Source organism: Oncorhynchus kisutch, linkage group LG13, assembly GCF_002021735.2.
Source record: "Oncorhynchus kisutch isolate 150728-3 linkage group LG13, Okis_V2, whole genome shotgun sequence".
NCBI lineage: Eukaryota > Metazoa > Chordata > Actinopteri > Salmoniformes > Salmonidae > Oncorhynchus > Oncorhynchus kisutch.
The window spans coordinates 34,834,653-34,852,458 of record NC_034186.2 but is presented as its reverse complement, the minus strand read 5'-3'; the positions used below and the strand labels follow the sequence as shown (position 1 = coordinate 34,852,458).

General features: G+C 44.5%; 1 protein-coding gene across 4 annotated transcripts; it reads left to right on the top strand.

Moving 5' to 3' along the window:
• The first annotated feature begins 3,543 nt into the window (after nt 1-3,543).
• On the top strand, nt 3,544-15,872 carry LOC109902534 (guanine nucleotide-binding protein subunit alpha-11). Of its 4 annotated transcripts, none has more exons than XM_031786090.1 (8): nt 3,544-3,937; nt 4,348-4,501; nt 6,308-6,492; nt 7,079-7,233; nt 8,285-8,413; nt 11,732-11,861; nt 12,371-12,527; nt 13,684-15,872. In XM_031786090.1, the coding sequence occupies exons 1-8, from the start codon at nt 3,902-3,904 to the stop codon at nt 13,887-13,889; spliced, it is 1,152 nt and encodes a 383-aa protein (XP_031641950.1). In that variant the 5' UTR covers nt 3,544-3,901; the 3' UTR covers nt 13,890-15,872. The 4 variants fall into 4 exon arrangements, with proteins under 4 accessions (XP_031641950.1, XP_031641952.1, XP_031641951.1 ...); XM_031786092.1 differs by having other exon boundaries at nt 3,546-3,937; nt 4,344-4,501; XM_031786091.1 differs by having other exon boundaries at nt 3,552-3,937; nt 12,374-12,527.
• The last annotated feature ends 1,934 nt before the right edge of the window (nt 15,873-17,806 follow it).

The following is a 17,806-nucleotide window of genomic DNA, read 5'->3' as shown; positions in this document are numbered from 1 at the left end:
GTGGGTTGCCAGGCCGGTGGTTAGTAGACTGGTGACGTCGATCGCCGGAGAGAGGGAATGCCCCGAGGGCGAGGAGCCACAAGATGACACCGGCCAGGAGGACGGCCCCGAGGGCGAGGAGTGGGCCGGTCCAGGCGGAGGAGATGGAAATCCCGGACAATGTTGGGATCTAGGATGTCGACCGCCGGAACCCAAAGGTGCTCCTCTGGGCCATACCCCTCCCTGTCCACCAGGTACTGAAGCCAACACCCACGACGTTGGGAGTCCAGTAGTGACCTGGCAGGGGATCCATCAATGTCCAGGGGAGGCGGAGGGGTGTCGTGGGGGACGACATCAGCAAGGGGACCGGGAACCACCGGCCCGAGGAGGGAAACTTGAAAAGAGGGTGAGATCTGGCAGATGGTGGGTAAGTTACCTCATTAACCCTCCGGAGGAGGGTTACGGCAGGGAAGCTTATCCCAGGGCAGACAGAGTGGGAGGTTCCTGGTGGAGAGCCAGACGCGATCACCAGGATGGAACACGGGAGCCTCACTGCGATGGCGGTCTGCTTTATCCTTCTGATGACAAACAGCACGCTGGAACCTAACGTGTTCCACACCTCAAACGCACGTCGGAACCACTCGTCCACTGCAGGGGCTTCAGTCTGGCTTGGAGTCCACGGAGCCAGAGCCGGGGTATTCCGCCAGGGAAATACCTGGGCCCACTCCCCCTGCCGGTTCTTAGGAGCCTCGCCACCTCCTGGTTGGTCCTCCCCACCTGCCCATTGAACTGAGGCCGGTACTTGGATGTGATGCTGACCATGGCCCCCAGCTTCTCCATAAAGGCTGTCCAGACACGCAACGTGAAGTGGGTACCATGGTCAGAAACAATGTCCTCCAGAATGTCCTGCTGGAATAGTACCTCAGCGACCTGGAGAGCGGTAGGTAGACCAGAGAGAGGGATAAAACGGCAGGATTTAGATAATCTGTCAACCATGACCATAATAGTGGTAAAACAATCAGAAAGGGGGAGATCATTAACAAAGTCTATGGACAGATGTGATCTGTAATGTCCGGGGTGTAGTGGAGGAAGGAGTCAGACGCAGGAGACAGAGAGTTCAGAGTAGGCGCGTCTTTAATACACCGACCAGGTGAAAAAGCAGACGCCACTCAACACAAATACCCCAAACCACAGGGGAACTAAACCGTATCCAAAAACAGCTCACGTACACAAAACAGCCGTGGCACACGTGTGCACAACAAGTACACATAGAACAATCCCGCACACCCAGCAGGCGGGCCGGCTGGCTAATAAAGCCCAACTAATAACCTAATTAACAACAGGTGTAACCAATAAACAGACAAGGAGGGGGAGGAAAAAATCAGTGGCAGCTAGTAGGCCGGTGACGACGACCGCCGAGCGCCACCCGAACGGGAAGGGGAGCCACCTTTGGTAGGAGTCATGGCAGATCAAGGCCGCTGAGGTACGGGAAGGGGAAATAGTTTCCCTGCTGGAGCGTGCCGGGGAGATTTGGATTGGATACATACGGTGCATGAGTTGACAGTGGGCCACCAGTATTTATTGGAGAGGGATGATGGTACGGATGATACCTGGGTGTCCAGCGGCGAGGGAAGTGTGTGCCCACATCTACATCCCAACACACGGGGCCAACGATTCGGGAGGACAGATTGATAGGCTGGAGGGCACTCACAGAACTTTCCACCAACGTGGAACCAAAGTGTGCGGGAAAGCAAGTTCTCCGGCATCCTTGTCCCCAGGTGGTGATTCTCATCCTCAACCAGGATATGATGGGGTTATGAAGTTGGAGCCACGGGAGGCCGAGCATGACTTTGTGTACAGGTGTGGTGGGGATAAGGAAGGGAAGGCTTTCCTGGTACATGGGTCCCACGGTGAGGGTGAGTGGTGCTGTGATGTGCGTAATTGTGCCGGATCCTAATGGTCGCATGTCCAGAGCCTGGACAGGAAAAGGAGAGGAGAGCGGGTATGAAGTTATGTTCAGGGAGGAGGCGGGCCTGGTCGATGAAGTTCCCAGCAGCACCGGAATCCACTAGAGCTGTAGAGACAACACTAGAAGGACAGCCAGTCAGTGAAATGGGAACCAGCAAGGGTTTGATGGACAACGATGGTAATGGAATACTCATACCTACCCTGGGAGACGGAAGGTGTGCATAATGTGGGTTGCCAGGACCGGCAACGTCGAGCGCCGGAGAGAGGGAACGGGAGTAGGCGTGACACACACACAATAGACATTTTATTAGGTACACCCATCTAGTACCGGGTTGGACCAATCTTTGCCTTCAGAACTGCGTGCTCTATTAGGTTGAGGTCTGGGGACTGTGCAGGCCACTTAAGTAAAACTGAACTCATGTTCCAGGTGATGTTTTTCCAGTCTTCAATTGTCCAGTGTTGGTGATCGCATGCCCACTGGAGCCACTTCTTCTTGTTTTTAGCTGATAGGAGTGGAACCCGGTGTGATCGTCTGCTGCAATAACCCATTCGTGACAAGGATTGACGAGTTGTGCGTTCTGAGATGCCGTTCTGTGCACCACTGTTGTATGCGCCATTACTTGCCTGTTTGAGGCCCGCCTGTTAGCTTGCACAATTCTTGCCATTCTCCTTTGACCTCTCTCATCAACTAGCTGTATTTGCCCAAAGGAATTTAGCCTATTCGAACGTTCAATCGAAAAGTAACTGAATGCCTCAATACCTGTCTGCCTGCTTTGTATAGCAAGCCACGGCCACATGGCTCACTGTCTGTAGTAGAGATCCATTTTCATGAATGGGGTGATGTACCCAATAACCTGTCCGGTGAGTGTATGTTGAAACAGTATTACATTTGAAATAAAAATGCTAATATCCATTTAAAATCCATGAATGCATGGATATACAATAGCAACATAGATTGCAGATAGAGGCAGGTGCAAAATCCATGAAATTGAAATAACAGATTACAATTGTTCTGTGATGAATCCTTTATAATGCCTTGTTTTATGGGAAATATTGGCTACCTCATTCCATTTTCCACAGATAGGGAGGATAGGTTGGGTAGCTTCCCTGGGCCGTAGCTCATACTGAGTTCCCTCTTGAGTTGTTTCTTCCATGCACTCTTCCCTGCCTTTTGGGTTATCACAATTGACACCTCATTTCTTTCATTTCAGGAAAGAAGGGGACTTTCCTGTTACCGTCAGTCCCCACCCCCTCACCATATCTCTTTTACTCCCCCTCCCTTTCTCAGCAGTGGCTCACCTCACCTTGTTCCCATGGCAATGTGGCGCTCAGGCAATCCTAATATCTGAGTTCTAGTAAAGAGTGCATGAAATCCCTGTGTAAAACCGGTTCTGCCTGCTGAGACAAAAGATTGACATACAGAACGCTGGCGGGAGAGGAGTGACAAATAACCTACCTGTTATGCCATTCATCTCACACCAAAAACACTTTTAGAATGATTCATCTATGTCTATTGACACTTGTGAGTTATGAAATATTAGTTTGGTATAGCAAAAATATGAGTAACTTACTCCACAAGTCTGAAAGGATGTTTATACATCCCTGACAGATGAGGAAGGGCCTTTTTCCATTCACTTCATACATTTAACATTCTCATGGGACTGTGGGAGACTGAGTGAGGGATGAACCTCAGTCGAAACTTTATCTGCAGTGAGGTAGTCCATGTCACTCAAGGCGCATTCCATTGACTGAGAGGTGTTTTCACCAAGCTACATACCCTGCATATTCTACCGAACACGTACTGTAGTAGACTTAAACAAGGATCTGCTTATGTTTGAGACAAACTGTTATTGAAACTGGGAAATACTCTGCTGTGCTTCAACGAAACATTCATACAGTTAAACAAAATATTATAGGAACACGGGGAGAATGGATCACGCGCAACGAAAGTCTGATGTATTTGCTTTACAAGAGGTGTGACACATTGAAGGTAAATCTTTTTGATAAAACTATATTAAAACTATATACTACCTATTTGTTTTTAATAACTTCTTTGTTTGTTCGTGACCGGAATTTTCATGGTTTTCTGGCGGAAAAGTCGAGTAAAATGATTATGTCAGCCATTTGTGTTTTTGACACTAATTTGTCTTTCAATGATATAAATAACCAGTAAAATGTGTCGGTGCAATTATTGGACATTATGCAATGATCCCGTTTTTGATTCTGAAAAAAAAGACACACTGCTCGGGAAATGTATTTAGTGCTTTGTCTGACAACATCAAAATACCTACTTTTAAAACATAGGCTAATTCTAAAAAAAACTTTCTGAGAATTACAGTATTGCTAAGCATGAGATGTATATTATACTAATTTATAAACAATTCTACCTATTTGAGTGAGTTCGACATGGCATGCTGGAAATGGTGCCGTCGGACCTGGGTTTGTTGCCTGGACGATGAAGAGAGGAGGAGCATTGCTATTGACAAGGAGATTCAGAGGATTCTCCGACAGCAGAAGAACAGAGAACGCAAAGAAATCAAAGTTCTTTTACTCGGTCAGTAGCTCCATCTTCTGTCTCCCGACATTAAATGTATTTGGCTATGTTTATTATAGCCTACACACATTTAGTTTTCTTCCTTCACTCTTGGGTTTATTAACTTATTTTTATTGAATAGCAACAGACAAAAATCCATATGGAATATAATATGCCAGCTGAAAGTGTCCAGAATGGGCAATGACTGACTTTTCACCCATTTTAAACCAACAATGAGAACAACAAGATGATGCATTCAACAACAACAAAAAACAAATATCTTTGAGAAAGACGCAAAGCCAAAAACGAACATTCATATTTTTTTGAAAGATGCAATGACATTTATTATTTCAGGACACCTGGACTGAGAGTGTAAAATAAATGTAGCAGGTGAGGAATGCATGAGGTATACTCTAAGTCTAGGGCCTATTTACTGCCATTACTAAGGAAAGACAAATTAAGCATGTGTTGACATGTTAACATTTGAAGAATGAGATAGATGGGGTCCTGAAATACTGTACAAAATAGCCTACTCTGTCAAATAAAAACTCAATCATTTGACGAAAGGGAAATAAAAGGGGGTATGAGGCACAATAAGAGGCACTCTGGTCTAAAAAAAAAGATCTGAATGCGCCAGGGCAGTGATTGGGGGGCATTGCACTATGTAGGGTGCCGTCTTTTGAATGGGACATGAAACAGGTGACCTGACGCTCTGTGGTCACTAAAAGATCCCATAGCACTTATCGTAAGAGTAGGGGTGTTTACCCCGGTGTCCTGGCTAAATTTCCCAGTCTGGACCTCACAAGCGGGGAGCCCAGCCAACAGAGAGTTGCAGTAGTCCAGACAGGAGATGACAAGAGCCTGGATTAGGACCTGTGCCGCTTCCTGTGTGAGGTAGGGTCATACCTTACGGATGTTGTAGAGCATGAACCTGCAGGAGCGAGTCACTGCTTTGATGTTTGCAGAGTATAACAGGGTGTTGTCAAGGGTCACGCCGAGGTTCTTTGCACTCTGGGAGGGCGACACTGGAGTTGCCAACCGTGATGGAGAGGTCTTTGAGGGGGCAGGCCTTCCCGTGGGAGGAGGGCAGCTCTGAGGTTGAGCTTGAGGTGAATGAGTGATTGTATTTATTTGACAGTTTGTAAAATCCAAACATAAGGGCGTTCCAGCAGGTGACGCCTCCACATACAATTTAAGAAAATCATCAAGGATAACACAATAAAGATGAACAGATTATTTCCATTGTGGTGGTGGGCTGACATCCAAGCTGAGATATCTGCCAGACACACAGAGATGTGTGTCACCACCTGGGTGTCAGAAGGGGGAAGCAGAAAAAAATAGTTGAGTGTCATCTGCATAGCAATGATAGGAGAGACCAAGTGAGGATATGATAGAGCCGAGTGACTTGTTGTATAGAGAGAAGAGGAGAGGGCCTAGAACCGAGCCCTAGATGCAGGGCAGGACAAGTCAAATGTGTGTAATAACTGTGTCATAACCAATTAATTACAATAAACTATCATCCTGACTTGATGGTGGCCTGTCAACTTCCTGAAAGTTTTACTTTAAGGTTAACTATGCATTCCTCTGAGGCTTTTACCTGAGGACTGTATTCTCTCATAGTAGGTTTGTCACTAGGCAGATGGCTGGTAACGCTTGAAAGCATGTGTGAGGTTTTGATGAGTTGCCGAATGCTCACTGTGTAATGATGTCTCTGACTCTTCAGCGGATCAACACGTATTGTAACATTGCATTGTTTAATAAAAAATGTTAAATATCCTTAGAGAAGTGTTCTCCTCTCTGACTCTCCTCTGGGCTATGTGTCCTCAGGCACAGGGGAGAGTGGGAAAACCACCTTCATCCGACAGATGAGGATCATCCATGGAAGTGGCTTCTCTGAGGAGGAAAGACAGGACTTCGCCAAGCTCATCTACCAGAACATCTTCACGGCTGTGAAAGCTATGACCCGGGCCATGATCACCCTCAGACTGCCCTATGCCTACCCAGAGAATGAGGTTAGGGTCTGGTGGCATACCGTACATACTGTTCAATCAAACTGACCTTAAACCATTAGTGAAAGGCAACCTCTGTAGCATCTATTTACCAAAACACATTATACACATGTGGTTTCTGTGTTTTTGATTGGAGAGGCTTTCAAAGATTTTTCTTTGACGCCTGTGGATCAGACATTAGAACCAATTAAAGCCCCTCTTTTTTTTCACCTTTATTTAACCAGGTAGGCTAGTTGAGAACAAGTTCTCATTTGCAACTGCGACCTGGCCAAGATAAAGCATAGCAGTGTGAACAGACAACACAGAGTTACACATGGAGTAAACAATTAACAAGTCAATAACACAGTAGAAAAAAAGGGGGAGTCTATATACATTGTGTGCAAAAGGCATGAGGAGGTAGGCGAATAATTACAATTTTGCAGATTAACACTGGAGTGATAAATGATCAGATGGTCATGTACAGGTAGAGATATTGGTGTGCAAAAGAGCAGAAAAGTAAATAAATAAAAACAGTATGGGGATGAGGTAGGTAAAAATGGGTGGGCTATTTACCGATAGACTATGTACAGCTGCAGCTTTCTGCCTTCAGATGTATGCCAGGTGGGTGCAGGATGTGGACACAGTGCAGGTCATCCAGCTGGACCGTGGCTTTGTGGACGCTATCCGCCATCTATGGGCCGACCCAGGCCTCCGGGTCTGCTACAGCCGCCGCAGCGAGTATCAGTTGCTGGACTCCACAGAGTAGTGAGTACCACCAGTCTCTCTCTCTATCTCTCTCTGTCTTTATCTCTATCTCTCTATATATCTCTGTCTTTATCTCTGTCTTTATCTCTATCTCTCTCGCTCTCTGTCTTTATCTCAGTTTTTATCTCTAAGTTTTTTCAGTAGATGTTTTTTGCTTCCTTGGTAAAATGTAAGTATGTGAATATAAAATGTTATACTTGAATAATCAAAAACAATTAAATATAAATGTTGTTTCATTCACAACACTTTGTCCCAATTGTACAGCACTGTACATTGTACACTGTCCTTATCAACTGCAAAATCCATGATGTCCATTGGAGGGGGCTGGTTCACAAATAAATACACATCAAGATCTCAGCCATGTTGAAGCCACAAAACAACCATCTTATCAGGCACCATTCATTTGATTTCATGTTATAAAATACACAGCCACAATGAGGATCGTTTCCCACTTTCCACCCATTCTTGAAAGCTATCCGATAGTAAAGTTTAGTTTCCTTTTAGAATGAATTTACTAATAAAGTTCAAATGTAATACATTTCTACAAAGTCAACAAGTTGACATCAGAGTAGCTAATGCGTCACATGACAGAAAATGAATGGAAACGACTCATCTCAATCACTGCAATACTGTTGGACTGCTATGTGTTCCTCCCGTATCTGTCCATACCTGTCTCGCCCGTGTGTCCTCTCTCTCCTTCTCTCTGCTCTCTCAGTATTTACTCAGCTAGCTCTGCTGTCAGTATAATAAGAAACATGCACATAGTCAGTCAACATCCAATTAATGACAAGGTGTATCAACAAAAGCCTTGAAAACAATAATCCCAACACAGTGGTAAAGACTCCTTTTCCCTTTCTCTAATTTCCCAGCTCAATTCATTCTGCAAAACTACATTTGTGTTGATTGTTGTTGTAAACCGTTCATATTACATGTATCATGTAAAGAACATGATAGTATTAACTTGCTACTGCCATTGTCATTACCACGGGCAATTGAATTATTTCACATTTTTAACATGCTCTCTTTCTTTCTGTTCTTCTGTCCTTTTCAGTTACATGACCAATCTGGACCGCATATCTGCCCCAGACTACATCCCCACTGCTCAGGACGTGCTGCGGGTACGATTCCCCACCACTGGCATCCATGACTACTCCTTCACTGTAAAGACCATCACACTCAGGTGGCCACACTCTCACTCATATCACTCACCCAGGACTCAAGATCTCAAGGGAACTAATAGAACAGCATTGCTGCTGATGAAATTCTGGACTACATAGAGTTGGGAAATTTAGACAGAAAGTCTTATCACTATATATTCACCCATTTTGCTTAATAATGACAAATCCACAATATTTACAGTGCATTTGGAAGGTATTCAGACCCTTTGACTTTGTCCACGTTTTGTTACTGTAACGGTTGTCTGTGGTGGAAGAAGGTGAGGACCAATGCGCAGCGTGGTAAGTCTTCATATTCTTTCATAGAACTCAGAACACTAAAATACAAAACCAACAAGAGAACTAAATGAAACTGAAACAGTTCTGTCTGGTACAGATAGGAAACAGAAAATAGAACATAGACTGCCCACCCAACTCACGCCCTGACCATACTAAAACAAAGACATCACAAAGGAACTAAGGTCAGAACGTGACAGTTACGTTACAGCCTTTTTCTAAAAATGGATTCAATCGTTTTTTTCCCTCATCAATCTACACAAAATACGACATAAAGACAAAGCAAAAACAGGTTTTTAGAAATGTTTGCAAATGTATTAAAAATACACATTTTAAATTTCACACTTACATAAGTATTCAGACCCTTTACTCAGTACTTTGTTGAAGCACCTTTGTCAGCGATTACATCCTCGAGTCTTCTTGGGTATGATGCTACAAGCTTGCCACACCTATATTTGGGGAGTTCTTCTCTGCAGATCCTCTCAAGCTTTGACAGGTTGGATGGGGAGTGTCGCTGCACAGCTATTTTCAGGCCTCTCCAGTGATGTTCAATCGGGTTCAAGTCCGGGCTCTGGCTGGGCCACTCAAAGACATTCAGAGACTTGTCCCGAAGCCCCTCCTGCATTGTCTTGGCTGTATGCTTAGGGTCGTTGTTGTATTGGAGGGTGAACCTTCACCCCAGTCTGAGGTCCTGAGCCCTCTGGAGCAGGTTTTCATCAAGGATCTCTCTGCACTTTGCTGCGCTCATCTTTCCCTCGACACTGACTAGTCTCCCTGCCGCTGAAAAACATCCTCACAGCACGATGCTGCCACCACCATGCTTCACCGTAGGGTTGGTGCCAGGTTTCCTCCAGACGTGACGCTTGGCATTCAGGTCAAATAGTTCACTCCTGGTTTCATCAGATCAGATAATCAGCCTAGCTGGCTGTCATGTGGCTTTTACTGAGGAGTGGCTTCCGTCTGGCCACTCTACCATAAAGGCCTGATTGGTGGATTGCTGCAGAGATGGTTGTCCTTCTGGAAGGTTCCCCCATCTCCACAGAGAAACTCTGGAGCACTGTCAGAGTGACCATCGGGTTCTTTGTCACCTCCCTGACCAAGGCCTTTCCCCCCAATTGCTCTGTTTGGCCGGGCGGCCAGCTCTGGAAGAGTCTTGGTGGCTCCAAACTTCTTCCATTTAAGAAAGAGGGAGGCCACTGTGTTCTTGGGGACCTTCAATGCTGCTTTTTTGGTACCTTTCCCCAGATCTGTTCCTCGACACAATCCTGTCTCGGAGCTCTACGGACAATACCTTCGACCTCATGGCTTGGTTTTTGCTCTGACATGCACTGTCAACTGTGGGACCTTATGTAGACAGGTTTGTGCCTTTCCAAATCATGTCAATTTAATTTACCACAGCTGGACTCCAATCAAGTTGTAGAAACATCTCAAGGATGATCAATGGAAACAGGTTGCACCTGAGCTCAATTTCGAGTCTCAGAGCAAAGGGTCTGAATTCAAATGCACTATATATTATATATTTTTTTATATATATTTTTTTAATGCACAGTTACTTTCCATTAGTGGCAGGGCTCCAGTGCCATTAAGAAGTAAGACAATAAAGAAGTTAGATATTTTATCTAACATGTTAAGGGAATTCATGGTTGATATTCTGTGCAACATGTCAAAATAGCATCCAGAATGATGCATTTTTGTGCATATTGGCCTTTAGGCTATAGCCTATTCTACATAAATAACCTGAGGAAGTGGAAACTCAAAACACCTTAGCTAAATAACTAATTCTGAATATGATATTGTTATTAGATAGTCATGTAATTGATTAAGCTTTTATAGGCTACTTGATCTATTCAATACCGCAAATGCAACATACTCCGTTTGTAAAGTGCTATAATTTCCTCAATATTGAGAGTTGAGAAATAATTGTTATACTCACAGAAAGCGGTGTTTCCCCTCTATTCAACTACATTTACTGTAGTTGTTTTAAAAACGTTGTTTTCCCCCGCAACTACATTGAAATGTTGCTCAACAGTCATGTATCCATGTGCTTGTCAGAATGCATCTCTCTCTTCACTCTGTGAGCAAAGGTGGGAGTAGAACTGAGTGCCAGGATCGGCAGATAGGAATAGGGCAGATACTGTCATTGCAGAAAGCAGATTCATGTACATTACTGTTGACCAAATAATGGTTTTGAGAACCCAAAAATCTGCAGGAACATTGTATAGCCTCATCACGAAAATTACCACATGAGCAAAATTGCTTCAGTAAGAGGAGTGTCAGTGTCGGTGACGGTCATTTTTCAGTTTATCGTCCCAACTCTAGGAGTAGACTATAGGCTTTCTTTCAGAGATATTGTCTGACTCGACCCTTGGCTGCTTTGGACACGGTGTAATTACAATCACATACAATCACAATTGGCATTATACAGAAACGTCCTGAGAACTCACTAATTTCTTTTTGTGCTTTTGAACATGTCCGTGCAATTGTTTCTTAAGAGACCTTTGTATTATTAACATGAAAGTTCCAGCTATGTTCAGGTGTGGTGTTTTTCTCCTCCTCTGTTGTGAAAGGTTGGACTGTAATTTGTCTCTGTAATCGGGCAGGCAGGATACAGTGGGATAGAAATGGTGAGGTATCAATTACGGCCTTTTTTAGAGCTCATTTGCATGGGGACTTGGAAACTGAACCAGGTTTGATGTGTGACAGCAGGAGAGAGAAGAGAGGAGTCTGTGTATACACTGGGGGATATGACAGCCTCTCTCACAGTGTTAGCTACACCTCTATAGAGTACAGACACTCCTGCAGCAACGGCCCCTGGTCCGGAGCCTGCAGCTCATTAACAACTCTGACCAGCTGCCTCACCAAGACAAGGCCAATGCCATGCATGGCATCACAAACACCTTATTGATTAAAGGGCAAAACTGTGTGTGTGTGTGTGTGTGTGTGTGTTTGTGTGTGTGTGTGTTTGTGTGTGTGTGTGTGTGTGTGTGCGTGCGTGTTAAAAGATGCTCTAACATGTGTTTTATCATTTTCTCTCTCTCTCCGGGTAGGATTGTGGATGTGGGTGGACAGAAGTCAGAGAGGAGAAAGTGGATCCATTGTTTTCAGGATGTGACGTCCCTCATTTTCCTGGCTTCCCTCAGCGAGTACGACCAGGTCCTGGAGGAGAGAGAGACTGATGTGAGCACCTGTCTATCTGTCGTGCTGGCTGGCTGGCTTATCTGTCTGGCCTGTCTGTCTTGCTTGTCTGTCTGTCTGTCTGTCTGTCTGTCTGTCTGTCTGTCTGTCTGTCTGTCTGTCTGTCTGTCTGTCTGTCTGTCTGTCTGTCTGTCTGTCTGTCTGTCTGTCTGTCTGTCTGTCTGTCTGTCTGTCTGTCTGTCTGTCTGTCTGTCTGTCTGTCTGTCAGTCAAACAGTCAATCTGTTTGTCCTCTGTGTCGTCCTTGGCCTTCAATGTAAGTCAAGATTCTCTCCAGAGTTTTTTTCTGGCCATTGCCAACAGGTCTTACTGTTGCCTATCAAAACCTGCTGCCTTACCGCATTCTCTTCAACCCTCCCTCCTGACCAAGGCTCACTAAGCCGCTTATCTTTCCTGGACACTTTTTAGTCTCCCTCTAAATTCATTAACCTCCATTGTGACCCTGTCCCCATCTCTCCCTCCCCTCTCCCCCTCATCCCCACTCCCCCCCAGCAGAAGCGTATGGATGAGAGCTTGGCTTTGTTCTACACCACCATCCACTCCCCCTGGTTCCTCAACACCTCCATCATCCTCTTTCTCAACAAGACAGATATCCTGGCTGACAAGATCCAGGCATCCGACCTGCAGAAGTACTTCCCAGGGTTCACAGGTAGCTCTAAACACACAAACACACACACACACGCGCACACACGCACACACACACTCTCACAAAAACTCTTTCACACACAAACATACACTCACACACACACACACACACACACACACAAACACACACACACACACACACACACACACACACACCTCACACTCTCTCTCGCACACACACACACACACACACACACACACACACACACACACACACACACACACACACACACACACACACACACACACACACACACACACACACACATACACTCTTACAAACACTCTCTCTCACACACACACACACACACACACACATCCTATCACATTGAGCTGGTAGATAATAGGCCGTGTGATGATGGATGTAAACCTATCGAGCCACATCCTTTGGTGTTTCATTTTTCTTTCTCAAACCATTAGTGATGTAGCTAACTGTTGCTTTTGGTTGGAATAACAAAGACCTAATTTTAGAAAGTAATTTCAAACCTAGTGAGGTTTCTATTTCTTAGGGTGAGTTCTCACATGAATACATAACCATGCTGGCTATAGCAAAACCAGTAAACATAATGTTTTTTTTGAGTACCATTTATTCTTGTTTCAGCAAACGTTGAATGTGTGATTGATTTCATGTTACTTCCAGGTGTATGGTGTGGGTACATAGTTTACTAACAATTTGCCTACACTGATGTGGAAGGAAGGTAGCAGAGCCTCTCTAGAGCTTTCCCACCTACCTACACATCAGCTCCGCGCACCCCGTCTCCCCCGGCCTGTTGCTCATGGCAACCATAAATACCCTGCTCTTTGCATCACTAAGCTATCACTCCAGGCATCTGTGGTGGGGGGTTGGGGAGACATTGTTCTTTCCTTCATAAAGTCTGAAATTATTAGTATAGATTCATTCATATTGGCCGTTAGATGTACAGTTGCCATTTAAACGTTTTGCTAAATGGTAACATTGTGTGATGGCTGCAATACTACATGAAAATCATTCAATATGTTCTATCCATTGCTTGTAATTTTTGTTTCTAATGGCCTCCCATTATTCTCTACCATATTCTCATATCTCCTGACCTATTCTCTCCCTTCTCTCACTCTCCTCTTTTGCTGTGGTTGTCTCCATCTCTTTCCTGTCTCTTGTCCTCCTCACCCCACACATGAAGGAAAGCGACGTGACGCTCAGGATGCTATGAAGTACATCCAGAAGATGTATGAGCAGCAGGCTCACAGCCGGGACAAGAAGGAAGATAGCAAGACCCTGTACCCCCACTTCACCTGCGCCACCGACACCAACAACATCCGCAAAGTGTTCAGTGACGTCAAGGACACGGTGCTCCTCAAGTCTCTCATGGAGTTTGGGGTGATCTGAGGGCCTGGGGACCCGCCTACCTATGGGGCCACACTCAACCAACAACCACTCAGGGCAGAAGAGGCTCTCCCTCCGTCCCTCCCTTGCTCAGTTTTCTCCTCTCTCTCAATCTCAGCTCCAGTGGGGATGCTCTCGGGCCAAACCTTCTTATTGCAGGAAGGAATCTCTACCTGGAGAGCAGAACAGAATGGAGGGACTCCTATGACTCCTGTATCACTAACCTGTTTTACACACACACACACACTCTGGTTGTTATTTTCTAATGTTGTGTGTAAGGGCGTGGAGATGTAGTGGCCTACCAGTGGTTGAAACTGGACTAGAGATGTCATGAAGTGCTGTGTCTCCATTATGTGAGTGATGAATTTAGCTGGTGGAGATGAGAACTCTATATCCCTCTATATCCCTACCACAACCCTGTTGATAGAAAATGCCTCTAGAGATCACTACAGAAGATTCCACTCTATCTGTGTGTTGAATTAACACTACTGTACACATGCGTTGTAGCCATTACATTACCAGTTCACACCTATGAGAAGTAGCCACCACTGAAGGCTTGTGTCACATTTTGTGTTTGGTTGGTCTTTTAATTGGTTTGCTTGGTTGACACCCGTATATGTTTTTCGCTGGGTCTCAGGTGTGAGATGTGATGCAGGCGAAAAATGTGGGATTTGAGGCGTTTACTACAGCTGTGATCGATAAGGTGTCAGAAATCACTTGATGTCATAACGGGTTCCCCTGATACAGTGTGTTATGGAATGCAATGCTGTATGTACACTGTTAGGATTCTTGGTTTGGTTTTTGTTGGATACTTTTGTTTAGTCTCTTCCCCTAATGTGCCTGCCTTACGACCAGTCACTACCTGCTATACATTGAGTTCATATGGGAACAACAACGCCGGTGAATGTATACATTAACCAACAAATGAGAGTGCTTAAGAGCAGCAGCCAAGTACAGGGTTATTACTAGCTGGCAGGCATGCTGATGTTAAAGCTGAAATGTAATAAAAGATCTCATTAAATTCCTAGGACCCTGTTAGGACTGCTATTAGGTGGCTCAGAGAGGCCAGTTAAAAGGAACGCCTGGCATCGCGGGGGGTTCAAGTCTTGCCACTGTCTGATAGCGCTAAAAATCAACATGCAGTTATGATGTGAATGGTTGTAGGCTTTAGGCTACGGTAGGGCTTTGATTTGAGCAGTGGAGTTTTTTGTGCTTCGCTGCAGAGTGGCATGAAAGGTTACACAGCAAACAAGGATTTAATCATTGTGTCAAGACTATAAACAACAACTCATTATTCATAGTTGGCTTGCCCTTTTACTCTGGTCCCCTATCAATATTTATGTTCAGTCAATATTTAGTTTAGCAGGCTCAGGCTGTGCTCAACTTGTTTCATGTTCAGTAGCATTTTATATTGGATTCTATATTGGTGTAATTTAAGCGATATGGCCTCTATAAATATGAGTGAGTGGAGCAGGATGGAGTCTGTCAGTTAATACAGGCGATAATATTTTGACCTGTGTGCGTCACTAAAGCAGATGATGAGTGTGTCAGTGGAAAAGGACTTCAAAGTCAGATTAAAACCTCTTCCATTAAATTGAAGTCAGTAATAACAAATTGCAGGCATGGATCATACAATATGCATCGAATTTATTCTGGTTTGAGAAGATTGCTTTGTTGCAGTGTGAAGAATGTGTTGTTGTTTTTTACTCAAAAACATTTTTGGTAAAGGACTTGGGTCTGAATGTGCAACTAAATATACTATATTTCCTTGTAGAACTAAACATAGGCTCTGATGAATTATTAATTGTATTCAGCTTATTTTGTTATATTAGACCACCTCATTAACAGCTAGTGTGACAGGAGGTGATGCACTGTATATATTACAGACTAACATTGGGAGAACTCTTATTTGGTGCAAATATTTTGTATAGATTTGGGAAGAATTTGGGGAAATATTTTCTAATTAAAGTTGTGTTTTGAAAAAGATTCTGTTTATGTTGTGTGTTTATGTTTTTCTTCAGGCTATGGTACTTATTGGAAATATAATGCTGCATAGCTTGTCTTGTTGCTATACTCTAGCTTCCTGTCTCTCAGCACTCCAAGGAAGAGTGGCTTAGCTTGCCTTGTATGGCTGCTGTTTTCATCCTCTGTTCTTCAAATAGTCATATAGGATCTTTAACCTGCTGCTTATCATTTCAATAAACCCCTGTGTGTGCTTAAAGAGAACCAGAGAACCTGTAAGGACAAGAGTGTGGGTCAACAAACAGACAGTTGACTTTGGCAAAAGAACTCAGGACCTCAGCCATGAAAGCCAGCTTGTCTGTTAGTAGATTTCATGAAGGAGGAAATTAGCACCTGTTTTTATATATTTTACGGCACACACTGATTGTTGACTTCTTCATACCGTAACCGTCTCTTATGTTCTTCAATGTCCCATTGTTATTATCTGCTTCTCTCGATGGTTGCTTACGTACTGCAATAGTGCAAGTCTGCCACCAAAACAAAAAGTCAACACGGGTGGAAAATCTACTTATGTAACGCGTATCAGAGTTCTGATTTGTTATTGTAACACCACTATACAATGTCACAACAATACCATGGTAAATAACCCCGGGGCACAGATACAGTATCTATGTACACGCATAACCAAATAATGTATAACTATATACATACAGTGTACTTGGAAAGTATTCAGGCCCCTTGACCTTTTCCAAATGTTGCTACGTTACAGCCTTATTCTAAAATGTATCAAATAAACAATGTCTCTCATCAAGCTACACAAAGTACACCATAATGGTTTTTAGAAATGTTTGCAAAAAATAAATACAAAAATAATAGAAATACCTTATTTACGTAAGTAATTCAGACCCTTTGCTCTGGGACTCGAAATTGAGCTCAGATGCATCCTGTTGATCATTCTTGAGATGTTTCTACAACTTGATTGGAGTCCACCTGGGGTAAATTCAATTAATTAGACATGATTTGGAAAGGCACAAACCCATCTTATAAGGTCCCATAGTTGACCGTGCATGTCAGAGCAAAAACAAAGATCCAAGACAGGATTGTGTTGAGGCACAGATCTGGGGAAGGGTACCACAACATTTCTGCAGCATTGAAGGTCCTCAAGAACACAGTGGTCACAGAAGTTTGGAACCACCAAGACCCTTCTTAGAGCTGGCCGCCCAGCCAAACTAAGCAATCTGGAGTAGGGCCTTGGTCAGGGAGGTGACCAAGAACGCAATGGTCACTGACTGAGCTCCAGAGTTCCTCTGTGTAGATGGGAGAACCTTTCAGAAGGACAACCATCTCTGCAGCACTCCACCAATCAGACCTTTATGGTGGCCAGACGGAAGCCACTCCTCAGTAAAAGGCACATGACAGCCAGCTTGGAGTTTGCCAAAAGGCACCTAAAGACTCTCAGACAATGAGAAACAAGATTCTCTGGTATGAATGCCAAGCGTCACATCTGGAGGAAACCTGGCACCATCCCTACGGTAAAGCATGGTGGTGGCAAGCATCATGCTGTGGGGATGTTTTTCAGCGGCAGGGAGACTAGTCAGGGTCGAGGGAAAGATGAACAGAGTAAAGTACAGAGAGATCCTTGATGAAAACCTGCTCCAGAGGGCTTAGGACCTCAGAATGGGGTGAAGGTTCACCCTCCAATACAACAACGACCCTAAGCACACAGCCAAGACAATGCAGGAGGGGCTTCGGGACAAGTCTCTGAATGTCCTTGAGTGACCCAGCCAGAGCCCGGACTTGAATCGGATCAAACATCTCTGGAGAGACCTGAAAATAGCTGTGCAGCGACACTCCCCATATAACCTGACAGAGGTTGAGAGGATCTGCAGAGAAAAATGAGAAAAATGGGATAAACTTCCCAGATACAGTTGTGCAAGCTTGTAGTGTCATACCCAAGA